At 35.4% G+C, this 16035-nt stretch overlaps 1 protein-coding gene across 1 annotated transcript in view; it reads left to right on the top strand.

Moving 5' to 3' along the window:
* Positions 1–67: 67 nt before the first annotated feature.
* The window catches only part of rps6ka3b (ribosomal protein S6 kinase, polypeptide 3b), a 47097-nt gene continuing 31129 nt past the window's right edge, over positions 68–16035 (top strand). Inside the window, exons 1-2 of the mRNA XM_079406081.1 lie at positions 68–454; positions 4644–4703. Coding sequence (XP_079262207.1) covers positions 392–454; positions 4644–4703 — 123 coding nt within the window. The 5' untranslated portion in view covers positions 68–391. The remainder of the gene's footprint in view (positions 455–4643; positions 4704–16035) is intronic.

The raw sequence follows: 16035 nt of genomic DNA, 5'->3' as shown, positions 1-16035 counted from the left end.
GTCACCTGTCCGTCTGTGAGAGCCACAGCTTCAGTCCCGCCCTCTGAGAATGATTGACAAGCACATCAGCCAATCCGATGCGTCATACTGAAAGAAGCGGAAGTTAATAGAGAGCGTGTTTTTTTCTGTCAAAAGGGGACAGTGGAGAGAGAGAGAGTGCGACTGGCGCGAGATCAGGGGCAAGGTCTTTCTATTCCTATGGAAACGCTGCACTGACTGACAGGTGAGCGGAGGAGAAGGTGGCGGCGCTTTCGGATGCGTAACGGATTCACAGCTTTCTTCCTTCAGTGTCAAGAGCGCGGAAACAAACAGGCATTATCTCATCACAAAGTAGCTCAGAATTGTTCTTTTGAGTCTGATTTATAAAAGAAGGAACCTCCAAAAAGTGAAGATGCCCCTGGCACAACTAGTTGACCCTTGGCGAAAGATGGCAATTGGGAGCGCGGCGAGCGAGGTGAGTCTCCACCGCGTATAAACGGTTATATCACTGGTATGTTAATTACAAATTCGTTACTTCTGTTTTTAGACGCCGTTTCTGTGTGTCGTTGTACAACCTGTTCCAGATCTTTATCTGGGGATTAGCGGCTAAAGAGTATGACCCGTGTTATGTCTGTGCGTAAATGCTTTTAAAACGATCCGTTAGCCAAAGACCACGGATACGTTTTTCTTCTTTTTTGACTTGTAGTTTCTTTGTAACTAGCTTATGAGTTAACCTTGATCACTGAGCTTTGTTAATGGAGACTGAAGTTTTAATGAATGAGACTGCGTAGGTAATGTTCACGGATCTCAGTCTGAGGAATTTATGTAAATCAGTTTATTTAACCTGTTTAATATAATAATAATAACGTCTCTGTGTGTGTGTGGGGGGGGGGGGGGTGAATAAAACATATTTTTAATTGTTCACATGCTTTGAGTCATGCGATTAGAGAGATACAATTTTAGGATCATTCCAGAGAATTCTGAAGAGAAACAATTCAAACCTGAAAATCTTTTCATCATTTAGTCACCTACAATTATTCCATATATGTTTGACTTTCTTTTTCTGTATGTGGAGCACAAAAAGAAAGTTAGGAAGAATTACAATGAATGGTGACTCAGGCTGTTCTGCCTTATTTCTTTTCTTGTTCCATATTTTCATTTTAAGTAAACTGTCCCTTTAAGGGGCAACATTTTCCCCCTGAAATAATTTTTTATGGGCAATTAAGGGCATTTTGGGTTTTTAAGGTGTTTTCTGCCAGTTTAAGTAAAATGCTTCTGTTGAGTCAATTAATTGAAACAGTCACTAGAGTGTGTGACCCACTAAGCCTAGAATCAAATATACTACGGTATATATCAATTGTCAAATAACATGTTTAAAATCTGAGGAATTCTAGGCAAAATTTTTGTATCTGTGGCTGAAATTGATTCTCGTGGGGTTAAGTTTTAACATTTATTTACTGTCATCATGAACTCATGTCACTTTACCACAACTAAATTTGCTCTCTAAGACTTGGTTTAATCAGTTTCATGTGATATGTTATATGTTTTAAATATGTATTATATACACACATATACATGAGTAATGACACAAGGAAGATACAAAAGGTTTTTTTTATGTTTCCCGTGAATTCTAAAGAGAAATTTTATATAATTCAAATGTGAAAATGAAAATTCGTTAATCATTTACTCTCCCACAAAGTATTCCAAACATGTTTTAATATTTTTTCTGTATGTGGAGTACAAAAGGAAATGTTAGGAAGATAGACAATGAATGGCGATTGAGGCTGTGCTATTTTTTTTTTTCGTTACATAGAATTTTAATTTTAAGTGAACTGTCCCTTTAAGGGGCAACATTTTCCCACTTCAATTAATTTTTATGGACATTTTTTCTTCTTATGAGGGTTTTTCTACACTCTTAAAAATAAAGGTGCTTCACGATGCCATGGAAGAACCTTTTTTTGTCTAAATGGTGCCAAAAAGAACCTTTAACATCTGAAGAATGTTCTTTGTGGTGAAACACTGTTTAAAAAAATTAAAGTTGAGCCAACTTAAAAGTTTAAGACAACCAGCTTCAGCAGATTGTAAACTCAAAAATCTGCTGAAGCTGGTTGCCTTAAACTTTTAAGTTGGCCCAACTTATTTTTTTTTTTTACATTGAAGAAGATTCTTCAGATTATAAAAAGGTAAGAAAGAGAGAGTTCTTTAAAGAACCTTTGACTGAATGGTTCTTTGTGGAACCAAAAATAGTTCTTCTGGCATCACTGTGAAGAACCTTTTAAGCACCTTTATTTTTAAGAGTGTAACATGTAAAATGCTTCTGTTGAATCAGTTAATTGAAACCGTCACTAGTGTGTGCAAACCCATTATAAGATGCCTAAAATATAATATAATAATGTTTATGAAATTTTAAGTAACACATTTAAAATCTGAGGAATTTCAGACACAGTTTTTGTTTCTGTGGCTGAAAGTACACTGAAATGATTCCAAGGGTTATTTTACCCATAACAAAGATTAAACATTTACTGAACCCACATCACTTTCCCACAGCTAAGTTTACTCTGTAAGACTGTGTTTGATTAATTTAGTAGCTGAAAATTTCCTGAAAATTCAATACCCCTTACTTTGACTTTTCCTACACTGATTTGCAATGGGTAACAATTCTGTGAATTCAATAACATACATGCAAATTACTGCAGGCTATCCGGTAGGTTAGAAAAACTCCTATTCAGTCCAGCCTGCTCTGTCATCTACTCTGGAATAGCACGATGTTCAGAAATTACTGCTACAACCCTATTGATCCACATGTAATAAAGTCTGCTGTAAAGCTGCTGAGATGGTATTGTGAAAGAGACCGAGAGAAAAGAGAGGCAGGTAACACGATGTTCCCTTCCAGGCAGCAGATGATCATGGGCCATACGTCAGTTTCACTCCTGCGCGGTGACAGATCGGCCCGTCTGAGTCGCCACCCTGACTAATTAACCCTAAACAGTCAATGACAGCATGTAAGCCCGGTCTAACGAGACGTTCCACCACTGTCATTTGGTGCAGAGGAGCAGACGTTCATACTGGCACGAGTGTGTGTCTGCTGTAGTAATCAAGGCTTTGTATCGCTCTTAGAAACTGATCCACACTGCGATTATTCAGTTCAGTGTCGTCTCAGCCTCAGACGGACCACCTACAGACCTCCCACAGTCAGTTCAATGAGCATCTGATGATTCATATTTTATACAAAACTGAAAAGCAGTTGTGAAATTCACAAGCTCCAATCAGAATGTCAGATAGCAGCACAACGTCCGGGAGTGTTGGGAAACCAGGTACCAGTTGGTAATATAACTATTTGTCAGGTTAGGGATGCTTGGTACCATATTTGTTATTGACTGAGTGATTTTTGATTTATCTGTAATGGTCATTTAGAATATTAGATATTTAAGTGTTCATGTATTTAAGTGTTTGTCTTTACTGTGAAGCTCATTTTCCACCACATCAGAAAAATAAAATCATGTCCTAATCAATCAAAAATCAAATCATAATATGAGAAAAACAAAATGCGAAAATTACGACATAAAAATCATAATTTTGACATAGTAAAATGTGGCTTTTTATTTTGTAATTATGAGTTATCTCAAAAACTTTTGTTATAAATTCATAAATAAATGTTTGTCATGGTTATGATTTACTAAAAGATAACTTTTTTTCTCATGGGGTGGCAATGGGCTTCCATATTCATCACTCAAAGTTAATATTTAAAAACCCTACTTATTTTTTATAACTTATGTACATCAGAAAAATCTGGGGGGGGGGGGCAGAAACAATTCGTATGAAATAAAATGTGTAATTATTATATACTATAGGTCATAATATGAGAACAACTAAATGTCAAAATTATGTCATAAGTCATATGACTTGTAAAATGTATCTGTTTATGTCATAATTGAGTTCTTATATGAAAAATGTGCCTTTGTGATCATTTAGACTGTCATAAATTTATAAATAAATGTTAATGTCGTGGTTATGACTTTTTAATGTTTTTACCTAAAGATTACTTTTTCTTCAATATTCATCACTCAAATTTAATCTATAAAAACCTTAGTATCTTTTATAACACTGTTATGTAATCTTTAGCAAATCTCAAAATGAATATCTATTTTTTTTTAATACTGAACATATGTTGTGATGCCTAAATTCACTTTTAATTCAGCATTTAAAAAGATTGATTTTAGTGTCTTTAATGTGATATTTTATTTTATGTTATTGACCATAACATGAAAATAATTTAAAAAATGATAAATTATGTAAAACAGACATTAAACCTTTGAAACAGTTTTCCAATTTATTTTGAGTTATAAAATGAAATAGCCAGTGCTTATAACTTTTGGACAAAGTTCATAGAGCTTGTTTATTCTGGCACTATCTGGCACATAAATAATAAAGAATGAACCGTGGTTGTTCTGTGCTGGTCAGATGGTCTTTTCCTGTCTAAGTTGGCAGTTCTTGGCCAGAATAAGCCACAATGTGAACCAGGCGTTACTCCGTTAGTCAAAGTTCTGACTATGCACTACTGTGTTCAGTATAGTTCAGACCTTTAACACATTATATTGTGTTTTCTATTCGCAATGCTTCTTGAGACACTGATTTTCCATATTCACTTTTCTCTCACATGACAGACGGAGCCCCATCATGTCTTGGAGGACTCCACAGGAGAAGATGAAAATCTACCATGTCAAGTGAGTGTCATGCCTCCCCCTGCTTCTTCGCCCTTCTTACGTTTCTCTCTCTCACTTTTCTCGGTTGTCTCAAGCTGTCTATTTCTCAAGCTCTTTCTACCTTTTTATCCGTGTTTTTCTCATTTTTTCATGCTATGTCCCCTCATGGGCTTTGATCTTCGATATTATAGCAATTCAGTGTTTTATAACACTTGACATTTGTCAAGGAGCTTCTTTTCAAGGATGCAGCATAGATAAGTGGCTCTTCTGGGACGGTGGTCTGAAATGTCCCTCCATGTGCATCTGTAATATGAGTTGGTGGTAAATGGTAACTATTGATCATGTGTTCCCCATAGACAGCAATTGTATCGATCTGTCCTCTGATTGCTGTAAGCATGGTGGAGAAGCTGGAAATCCAGCTTGTTATATAGGCACCCTTACAGTCACACTGAGCGGCAGTGTACCATTCGCATTGTATGGGGGCCCAGCATTCCTGTGCCCCTGCTGAAAAGATACCAGCCTAGACAACAAAGTGCTTATTGTTTTTGTTTGTGGGAGCTTTTCTGCCTAAGCTGTAATGGTTGTTCTTGTTCAGGAAGGATTCTTCCTACACTGAAATGCCATTAATGAATTTCCGTAACACACATGTAACGAGTCCATTATGACATCATGCAGTCTGACCTCATACAGGAAATGGTAAAGACTTTTCAGGTCTCCTCTCCCACTAAAACACTTCCCCGTCTTCCTCCCTAGCTGGTGCCGAGAAGCATTGATTTTTAAATGCAGGGCAGATGGACCTATGGATCTCGTTTGCGAGTAAAGCTGGGCCATCAAAAGCATTCTCTAGAGTATTTGCTTTTCTCTCTGAACGTCCCCGTACATAAACACACACTCAGATGTATAAAGCGTCTGAAAGCTGCAAATGTTCTATGATAGACGTCGGATAGACGCATACTGTTTATTCCCTCGCTCCTTTTATATTCATACTTGTGTTTGACCTTGTATTGGAGAATCTCATGAAAACACCACAAAAATAAGAAAATGGGACATTTTTATAACAATTAAGCATATTTTTTCTCTAAATTCATTTTACCATAATTCGTTCAGAGTTTTTTTTATTTTTTTATTTTATTATTATTCATATCACTCTGAACAGGGACTGTCATAAAAATATTACTAATGTAAAACTTTTTTTTTTTACTATAATGCATTATTTATTCAGGCTTTCTGCAGATCTTAAAAGGGTCTTTAAAAATCTTAATCCACCTTTCCACAAATTAAGGCCTTAAAAATCAGAGTAGAAGGTCTTAAATTCATGAAGTCATGGCATTATATGTCGCATGTTGTGCAAAAAATTAATATCTTCCACAGTATTCTTGTCTTGTTTTCCTATGCCAATAACTAAACATCCTGAAGTCATAAATATAATAATGAAATGCAAAATGAATATAGTTGTTCATATAATTGTATACATGTTCTATATTATATATTGATTATCGCAGAATATATCTTTCTGATCCATTACAGTACTGACAATTAGATTTTAGAGAATTTAATGGGGGGAAATATGTTTAATTATCATGACCATTAATAATGCAAAAAGTCTTTATTTCTAATTATATAAATGCATTTTATCCATTAATTTATAAGCAAAATGTAATAAACAAATAATGTAATCATAAATGAAAAATAATTAAATAATACAATAATTAAAAAAATGTGGTTGTATGTTTTTATTTTTAAGCAAAATATAATTTTGCTCTGCCACTGTGACTTTGTAAAATAAAAGAGTACATAATATGATTATCCATCAGTGCATCAGCTCTATAAATGCATGTGGGTGTATCTTGGGGTTTTTGTGTCTATTTAGTCGACTGTTGTGGTTGTTTTTATGTGCGTATGTGTGTTCACCTGGACTTGTTCCGGTCCCTGTGTTTAATGGGGCATATGAGGGTAAACGGTATTTCAGTAGTGTAATGAGAGTTAATGAGTTGGAGAGTGTGTGAATGCATTAATCATGTGCTGTTAAATGGTCTTAAAGCAGCTCTCTTTCTCAGAACAGCTAATACAACGGGAAGGAATGAGTGAAAGTGTGTGTTCGTTATATTTAGTTTGCAATCAGCCACTTAATTTTATCTGGAAGCCATTTGAGAGTTTATAAACGGGATCATATTTAAAATATAGCTGCGAGCAGCGATGACGGGCCCAAGCCGTCAGCATACGCCATCCCGGTGGCATCGATAAAACGGTGCCCAGCGAGCACAAGCATCACAGTAACCCTCTGGCAGTTTGGTTTTAAGGGATACGGCAATTAAAGGGTTATTCCAAACCATCAACTCTGTGAAACACACACACACAGAACAACATATAAAACTTTAAATTCTGTGAAAATATATTTTTCATTGGTAGTTGATGTTAGTTAATGCATTTACTAATGCTAACAAATGAGAAATTATTATAGTTACCAAAGGTTTTAATGATTTATAAGCATTTTTTAATGATTTATTTTTCCATTAACTAACATGAATAATTTATTCTAACACAAATGAATAAAGTAAAACATATATTGTTAATATTTAATGTTATTTGTGAATTAACCAATGTTAAAAACAACATTATTTAACTGTTGTTAATTTACATCATTAATAAATATATACCATTTAATGTTTATCAAAATCAATTCCAAAATGTGTTAATATATTATTACATTTTAAAGTTTTATCTTTTGAACATGACTATTTTTCTAATATTAAAAATATTTTGTTCATTGTAAGTTCATTGTAAGTTCATACTATCAATGAAGAATTAACATGCTGTAAAAAATATATTTTTCATTGTTAGTTCATGTTAATTAATGCATTCCCTACTGTTAACAAAAGAGACTTAATTATAAAGTGTTATCAAAACCTTTAATGCTTTATAAGCATTTTTTAAGGATTTTATTGAGAAGTTTAAACAGACCCTCTCTCTCTCTCTCTCTCTCTCTCTCTCTCCCCCTCCACACTCACTGAACTCACACAGTCAGTCACCCACCCAGTCACCCACCGCACACATTAGAAGCACAGAGACAGGAGAACTCTGATAGTTTTAATTTTCTGCTCTCCATAGTGTATTGTAAATTCATGAAATTAATCACATATCTCAGACTGTCTTGTTCTGTGTATGTAATTTTTTATGAAGTGTTTGGAAGCTGCTCTTTAAAGATAAAAAAAAAAAGTGTTCTTTTTTACTGTAACTTTAATAAATTGCCATTAAATCACCGTTCAAGATATCCTAAATCAGTCCGCAATGTAGCATCTTCAGTATCTTGGAAGCATGTGAAAAAATGTTTGGTGTGAATTTTTGGTTTCTGCTTGAAGGAGTATGAATTTGTTTACAGCCCGTTTAAAAAAAAAAAAAACACATAAAAAAAAAAAATAGCCGATTTCCTGTTGGTCGTAGCTAATGACTGTAAATTAGAAAGTTGTCCGGATTAATAAGAACAATTTATGTACCGAGTTTGGTGTCTGTAGCTATCATTATATATATATATATATATATATATAATCATTAATAATTATATACCATTTAATGTTGATCAATATTAATTCCAAAATGTGTTTATATATTATTACATTTTAAAGTTTATCTTTTGAACATGACTAATTTTCTAACATTAAAAAGATTAATAAATGCTTTAAAAAAATTGTTCTTTGTTAGTTCATACTATCATGGAAGAATTAACATGCTGTAAAAATATATTTTTCATTGTTAGTTCACGTTAATTAATGCATTTCCTAATGTTAAGAATTGAGACCTTATTATAAAGTGTTATCAAAATCTTTAATGATTTATAAGCATTTTTTAAAGATTTAAAAAAACAGACCCTCTCTCTCTCTTTCTCTCTCTCACCCACTGGCTCAATCCACACAGTCACTCACACAGTCACTCACACCCCACCCCACCCCCACCCCTCACTCAGCTGCAGGCTGACAGGGATCTCTCACTCAGAAGCAGTCTAAGTCTAACTCTCTGATAGTTTTCAAATTTTCTCCTCTGCATAGTGTATTGTAAATTCATAAAATTAATCACATATCCTCAGACTGTATTGTTCTGTGTATGTAATTTTTTATGAAGTGTTTGGAAGCTGCTCTTAAAAGATTAAAAAAAAAAAAGAAATGATCTTTTTTACTGTAACTTTAATAAATTGCCATTAAATCATCGTTCAAGATATCCTAAATCCGTCCGCAATTTAGCATCTTCAGTATTTTGGCATCATGATAAAAAATGTTTGGTGTGATTTCCGTGTTTCTGCTTGGAGGAGTATTAATTTGTTTACAGCCCGTTTTTAAAAAAAACCCACATTAAAATAAATATAGCCGACTTCCTGTTGGTCGTAGCTAATGACTGTAAATTAGAAAGTTGTCCGGATTAATTAGAACAATTTATGTACCGAGTTTGGGGTCTGTAGCTAAAACTAACCCCCTCATTTTTGACAAAAGGTGGCGCTATAGAGTGCCTCTTCCACGCCCGTATATGAGCTTTTTCCAGTGTCTAACTATCATTAATACTCATATGTGTGTTGAGTTTCATGACATTCTAAACATGTTATCTGCCTCAAAATCACCAGAAACGAATTTTCAACTTTGACACGTTGCCATGGCAACATAATTTTAGATATCAATCTTCCCTTCACAGTTTTACATCGGCCGTGTTTTGACATTATTCTGGTGAAGTTTGAAGCAAATCGAGTAAAAATAAGATGCTGAATTCAAAGCATTTTGAAAACGACACACTTCCTGCAGCCAGTTGGTGGCGCTATAACTTTCAGTCATAATAGTCACATCTATCCGCTCGGCATCATACAAAGAACAAATCACTGAAGTTTGATCTACATCATACAATGTATGTGGACGTTATTAGGCATTTCCTGGGTCTCATTTTTCGCCATAACTTCATCGCCTCGCCACGGGCAAACCGTTCGACATATCAAAAATATCTTCGCAATTTAGCGTCCCCAATGTCCTGAGATCATGTTCACCGAGTTTGGTGGCAATCGTATGGAAATCCTCAGAGGAGTATATCAAATTCCAGAGCATGCGCTTTTTAAACAGCCCTGAATAGCCGACTTCCTGTTGGGCGGAGCCTAAGACATGCTGCGTGAAAGTTGTTCAGCTCAATGAGTTCTATATGTGTACCGAGTTTCATATGAATACGTGCAAGTATGTGTGAGCTATACATCAAGTTTTCTGACAATTTTCCAGGGGGCGCCGTAGAGCCCCTGTGCCACGCCCGGGTCCCAGCCTCAGCGGCGTCCTAATGGCCGCAGGTTCCAATGTGCGTGCCAATTTTCGAGAGTTTTCGGGCACGTTAAGGCCCCCAAAAGTGCCCGGATGATTGAAATAAAAAAAAAAAAATAAAAATAAATAAATATAGCTGCGAGCAGCGATGACGGGCCCAAGCCGTCAGCATACGCCATCCCGGTGGCATCGATAAAACGGTGCCCAGCGAGCACACACATTACAGTAACCCTCTGGCAGTTTGGTTTTAAGGGATACGGCAATTAAAGGGTTATTCCAAACCATCAACTCTGTGAAACACACACACACAGAACAACATATAAAACTTTAAATTCTGTGAAAATATATTTTTCATTGGTAGTTGATGTTAGTTAATGCATTTACTAATGCTAACAAATGAGAAATTATTATAGTTACCAAAGGTTTTAATGATTTATAAGCATTTTTTAATGATTTATTTTTCCATTAACTAACATGAATAATTTATTCTAACACAAATGAATAAAGTAAAACATATATTGTTAATATTTAATGTTATTTGTGAATTAACCAATGTTAAAAACAACATTATTTAACTGTTGTTAATTTACATCATTAATAAATATATACCATTTAATGTTTATCAAAATCAATTCCAAAATGTGTTAATATATTATTACATTTTAAAGTTTTATCTTTTGAACATGACTATTTTTCTAATATTAAAAACATTTTGTTCATTGTTAGTTCATTGTAAGTTCATACTATCAATGAAGAATTAACATGCTGTAAAAAATATATTTTTCATTGTTAGTTCATGTTAATTAATGCATTCCCTACTGTTAACAAAAGAGACTTAATTATAAAGTGTTATCAAAACCTTTAATGCTTTATAAGCATTTTTTAAGGATTTTATTGAGAAGTTTAAACAGACCCTCTCTCTCTCTCTCTCTCTCTCTCCCCCTCCACACTCACTGAACTCACACAGTCAGTCACCCACCCAGTCACCCACCGCACACATTAGAAGCACAGAGACAGGAGAACTCTGATAGTTTTAATTTTCTGCTCTCCATAGTGTATTGTAAATTCATGAAATTAATCACATATCTCAGACTGTCTTGTTCTGTGTATGTAATTTTTTATGAAGTGTTTGGAAGCTGCTCTTTAAAGATAAAAAAAAAAAGTGTTCTTTTTTACTGTAACTTTAATAAATTGCCATTAAATCACCGTTCAAGATATCCTAAATCAGTCCGCAATGTAGCATCTTCAGTATCTTGGAAGCATGTGAAAAAATGTTTGGTGTGAATTTTTGGTTTCTGCTTGAAGGAGTATGAATTTGTTTACAGCCCGTTTAAAAAAAAAAAAAACACATAAAAAAAAAAAATAGCCGATTTCCTGTTGGTCGTAGCTAATGACTGTAAATTAGAAAGTTGTCCGGATTAATAAGAACAATTTATGTACCGAGTTTGGTGTCTGTAGCTATCATTATATATATATAATCATTAATAATTATATACCATTTAATGTTGATCAATATTAATTCCAAAATGTGTTTATATATTATTACATTTTAAAGTTTATCTTTTGAACATGACTAATTTTCTAACATTAAAAAGATTAATAAATGCTTTAAAAAAATTGTTCTTTGTTAGTTCATACTATCATGGAAGAATTAACATGCTGTAAAAATATATTTTTCATTGTTAGTTCACGTTAATTAATGCATTTCCTAATGTTAAGAATTGAGACCTTATTATAAAGTGTTATCAAAATCTTTAATGATTTATAAGCATTTTTTAAAGATTTAAAAAAACAGACCCTCTCTCTCTCTTTCTCTCTCTCACCCACTGGCTCAATCCACACAGTCACTCACACAGTCACTCACACCCCACCCCACCCCCACCCCTCACTCAGCTGCAGGCTGACAGGGATCTCTCACTCAGAAGCAGTCTAAGTCTAACTCTCTGATAGTTTTCAAATTTTCTCCTCTGCATAGTGTATTGTAAATTCATAAAATTAATCACATATCCTCAGACTGTATTGTTCTGTGTATGTAATTTTTTATGAAGTGTTTGGAAGCTGCTCTTAAAAGATAAAAAAAAAAAAGAAATGATCTTTTTTACTGTAACTTTAATAAATTGCCATTAAATCATCGTTCAAGATATCCTAAATCCGTCCGCAATTTAGCATCTTCAGTATTTTGGCATCATGATAAAAAATGTTTGGTGTGATTTCCGTGTTTCTGCTTGGAGGAGTATTAATTTGTTTACAGCCCGTTTTTAAAAAAAACCCACATTAAAATAAATATAGCCGACTTCCTGTTGGTCGTAGCTAATGACTGTAAATTAGAAAGTTGTCCGGATTAATTAGAACAATTTATGTACCGAGTTTTTGGTCTGTAGCTAAAACTAACCCCCTCATTTTTGACAAAAGGTGGCGCTATAGAGTGCCTCTTCCACGCCCGTATATGAGCTTTTTCCAGTGTCTAACTATCATTAATACTCATATGTGTGTTGAGTTTCATGACATTCTAAACATGTTATCTGCCTCAAAATCACCAGAAACGAATTTTCAACTTTGACACGTTGCCATGGCAACATAATTTTAGATATCAATCTTCCCTTCACAGTTTTACATCGGCCGTGTTTTGACATTATTCTGGTGAAGTTTGAAGCAAATCGAGTAAAAATAAGATGCTGAATTCAAAGCATTTTGAAAACGACACACTTCCTGCAGCCAGTTGGTGGCGCTATAACTTTCAGTCATAATAGTCACATCTATCCGCTCGGCATCATACAAAGAACAAATCACTGAAGTTTGATCTACATCATACAATGTATGTGGACGTTATTAGGCATTTCCTGGGTCTCATTTTTCGCCATAAATTCATCGCCTCGCCACGGGCAAACCGTTCGACATATCAAAAATATCTTCGCAATTTAGCGTCCCCAATGTCCTGAGATCATGTTCACCGAGTTTGGTGGCAATCGTATGGAAATCCTCAGAGGAGTATATCAAATTCCAGAGCATGCGCTTTTTAAACAGCCCTGAATAGCCGACTTCCTGTTGGGCGGAGCCTAAGACATGCTGCGTGAAAGTTGTTCAGCTCAATGAGTTCTATATGTGTACCGAGTTTCATATGAATACGTGCAAGTATGTGTGAGCTATACATCAAGTTTTCTGACAATTTTCCAGGGGGCGCCGTAGAGCCCCTGTGCCACGCCCGGGTCCCAGCCTCAGCGGCGTCCTAATGGCCGCAGGTTCCAATGTGCGTGCCAATTTTCGAGAGTTTTCGGGCACGTTAAGGCCCCCAAAAGTGCCCGGATGATTGAAATAAAAAAAATAAAAAAAAAAAAAAAAATAATAATCCTTAGAAGAACAATAGGGCCCTGCGCCTTACTGGCTTGGGCCCTAATAATCCTTAGAAGAACAATAGGGCCCTGCGCCTTACTGGCTTGGGCCCTAATTAATTCTCAAAACAGATGCAAAACAGTGAATCACTCCAGTTAGCAGCTCACTGGCTCCCTCTGGTGAAAACGCACAGCTTTTTAAGGTGATTCATTTAAATTGAGATGTAAAGAATTTCAGACACACTAACAGAGTGGTTAGCAAAAACAGTAAGACTCTTTGATCCAAAACGTACACCTATTATGAGCACATTTCTCTAGAGTGACCCGGGATTACGTGCACAGTATTGATGACTCAAGTCTCCGTAGTTCAGACTTTTTGTTTGCAAGCTGAGATGTTCATCCACTGTACCACAGGTACATGCGAAAGAAACTCTACTAGAGAAGCGCTAGCTAAAAAAATGACCAACACATTTTTTTACGATCAACACAACCCCATCAGATATAACAGGGAACTCTTGAGGACTCCACATATAGTCTTTACCTCACACTAGTGAGCTTTTCCCATAATTCGAAATGAGTTGAAACGCCCCCTTTCTTCAAAACTATCCCCTCATCAGGTAGCTAGCCTATGACTGTCTATCGTCGTCCCAGTCGCTGTGATCAGACCCTGACACTGATGTACTGTATGTGTCCAGCATCATTCATGTGTATGTGCGGGGTGTGTGTGTCGCTTGTTTGTGCTAATGTTTGGCTATGTGTCCAGATCTCTCTGGCAGATGGTATTTAATCTTCTCTGGCCATCTGGACTGACTTTCTCTCACTTTGCGGACACCCACTCTTGCCTCTTTTTACCTCTGTCTCTCTCTCTCTCCATCTCTGTCTTCTTCTGCAGTCACTTGTGTGAGAGAGTGCGGAGACATCATGCTGTCTTTTATCTACTCTGACTCACTCTTCCAGCATGGCCCTGCACACCTGATTCACAGAACTTGCCTGAGTGTGATTAAGTAACAAACTCGGGTTAAAAATGACTCAGAGAGTATTTTAATTTGCTGCGGAATCAGTCATTAGGAGCACCACTATTACTATTGCTCTTAGTTGAGGTTAGGGATTGGAATAATGCATTAAATGGAAATGAATGATGCATTATGATACATGCATTTGAATGAATGATACATACATTTAGGCACACTCAAATTTGTTGAATGTGGTGAAGTCACTTGCAAACTAAACAGCTTTTTGTTGGTCAACCCAACAAATGCGCATTGACAACTTGAACCTGGTGTGAAACCTGTATGAGTGTATGTTTTGCCCTTATTCAAAAATTCCAGTTCGCGTGGATTTCCGTTTAAATGTCTGGATTTTGCCAACAGAATTTTGCCTAGCAACAATAAATGTGACTATACCTTTAATTTTGAAAGTTATTGGACAGACAGTTTTGGTTAATGAAATTCCTTTAGAACGGGATTTCCCAAACTGTGGTTTGTGAGGGAACTGCAGGGTGTTCGTGAGTTCATGAAATGCTAATAACTAACGAAATTATAAAAAAAAAATAAAAAAAAAATAAAAAAAATTGTCACAAAAGACGTTTTGTTTCATTGAAATATTAACTTTAAAATCTCAGAGGATACTTCAAGTAAATATTTTAGGCCAAAGAGGTTTGGCTGACAAAACATCTGGGAATCTCTGCCTTAAGATACATTTGTGGTCATGTTTGCGAAATTTTGTGGGCTAAAAGGTCGATTGTCCATTGTCAATATTGTAGCAATGCATGAAGCACAGCTCACAAAGAAGTCACTTTCAAACTAAGCTGCTTTCTTTTGGTCAGCTTGGGGAATTCACTTGATCAACTTGAACCCGATGAAATCTGTGATGGGCAATATTTTGCAGTCACATGAAATTCTCAATCCTATGAATTCCTGTTGAAATTACTGGATTTCGTCTGTGATAATTTGCCAAAAGATGGTAAATGTAACCTTTAGATTTGTGCACTTAAAGGGATAGTTCTCACAAAAATTAAAATTCTGTCGTTAATTTCTCACCCTCATGTCGTTCTAAACCTGTAAATCCTTCATTCATCCTCGGAACACAAGTTATGTTTGTTTTTTTTGTTTTTTATGTAATCTGAGAGCTTGCTAGACTGCCTTTCTGGACCTTGAATGTGGTAGTAGCATTGCTGTCTATGCAGGGTCAGAAAGTTCTCGCAAATGTGTTGCATTGAAATCTGCTTGGCTTGAAAGCGACTTCTGTGAGAGCACGCTACGCTACTGACAATGAACAACGCACCTGTTTTTTGCATGCAAAATTTCACTGAAATTGCACCAATAATCGTACCTATGATTCATAAAATGCACCTTATGTGATGCTGCGGTTTCACTAAATTGTAAGCCCAAGTTCTGATAACCATTTATAAAGGAAACATTTAAAAAAAAAAATTAGCATTTATTTGACTATTGATCTAAATATAGAATTCATATTTGTTTTCAAGATAAACTAGGTCTCATTAGGGAGTCTGTTGAGTGCACTGTATACTCATCTTAAAGTGAATCTGTTTACTGTTTATATATATATATCCTGTAAACCTATGGCTTTTTCAGGATTACATTTCTCTGCAGTGTTTCTTCCTGTTTCCCAAATGAAATCAGTCCAACTATTTTCAGTTACAGGCCATATGATCCTGCACCAATAGGTATAAAATACCATAATACCCTCTTCATTGATTAAAATATGGGTCTGTTTACTGACAGA

Source organism: Barbus barbus (genome assembly GCF_936440315.1).
Source record: "Barbus barbus genome assembly, chromosome: 44".
In the NCBI taxonomy this organism is placed as follows: Eukaryota; Metazoa; Chordata; class Actinopteri; order Cypriniformes; family Cyprinidae; genus Barbus; species Barbus barbus.
This window is presented reverse-complemented; position numbering and strand designations above follow the sequence as displayed.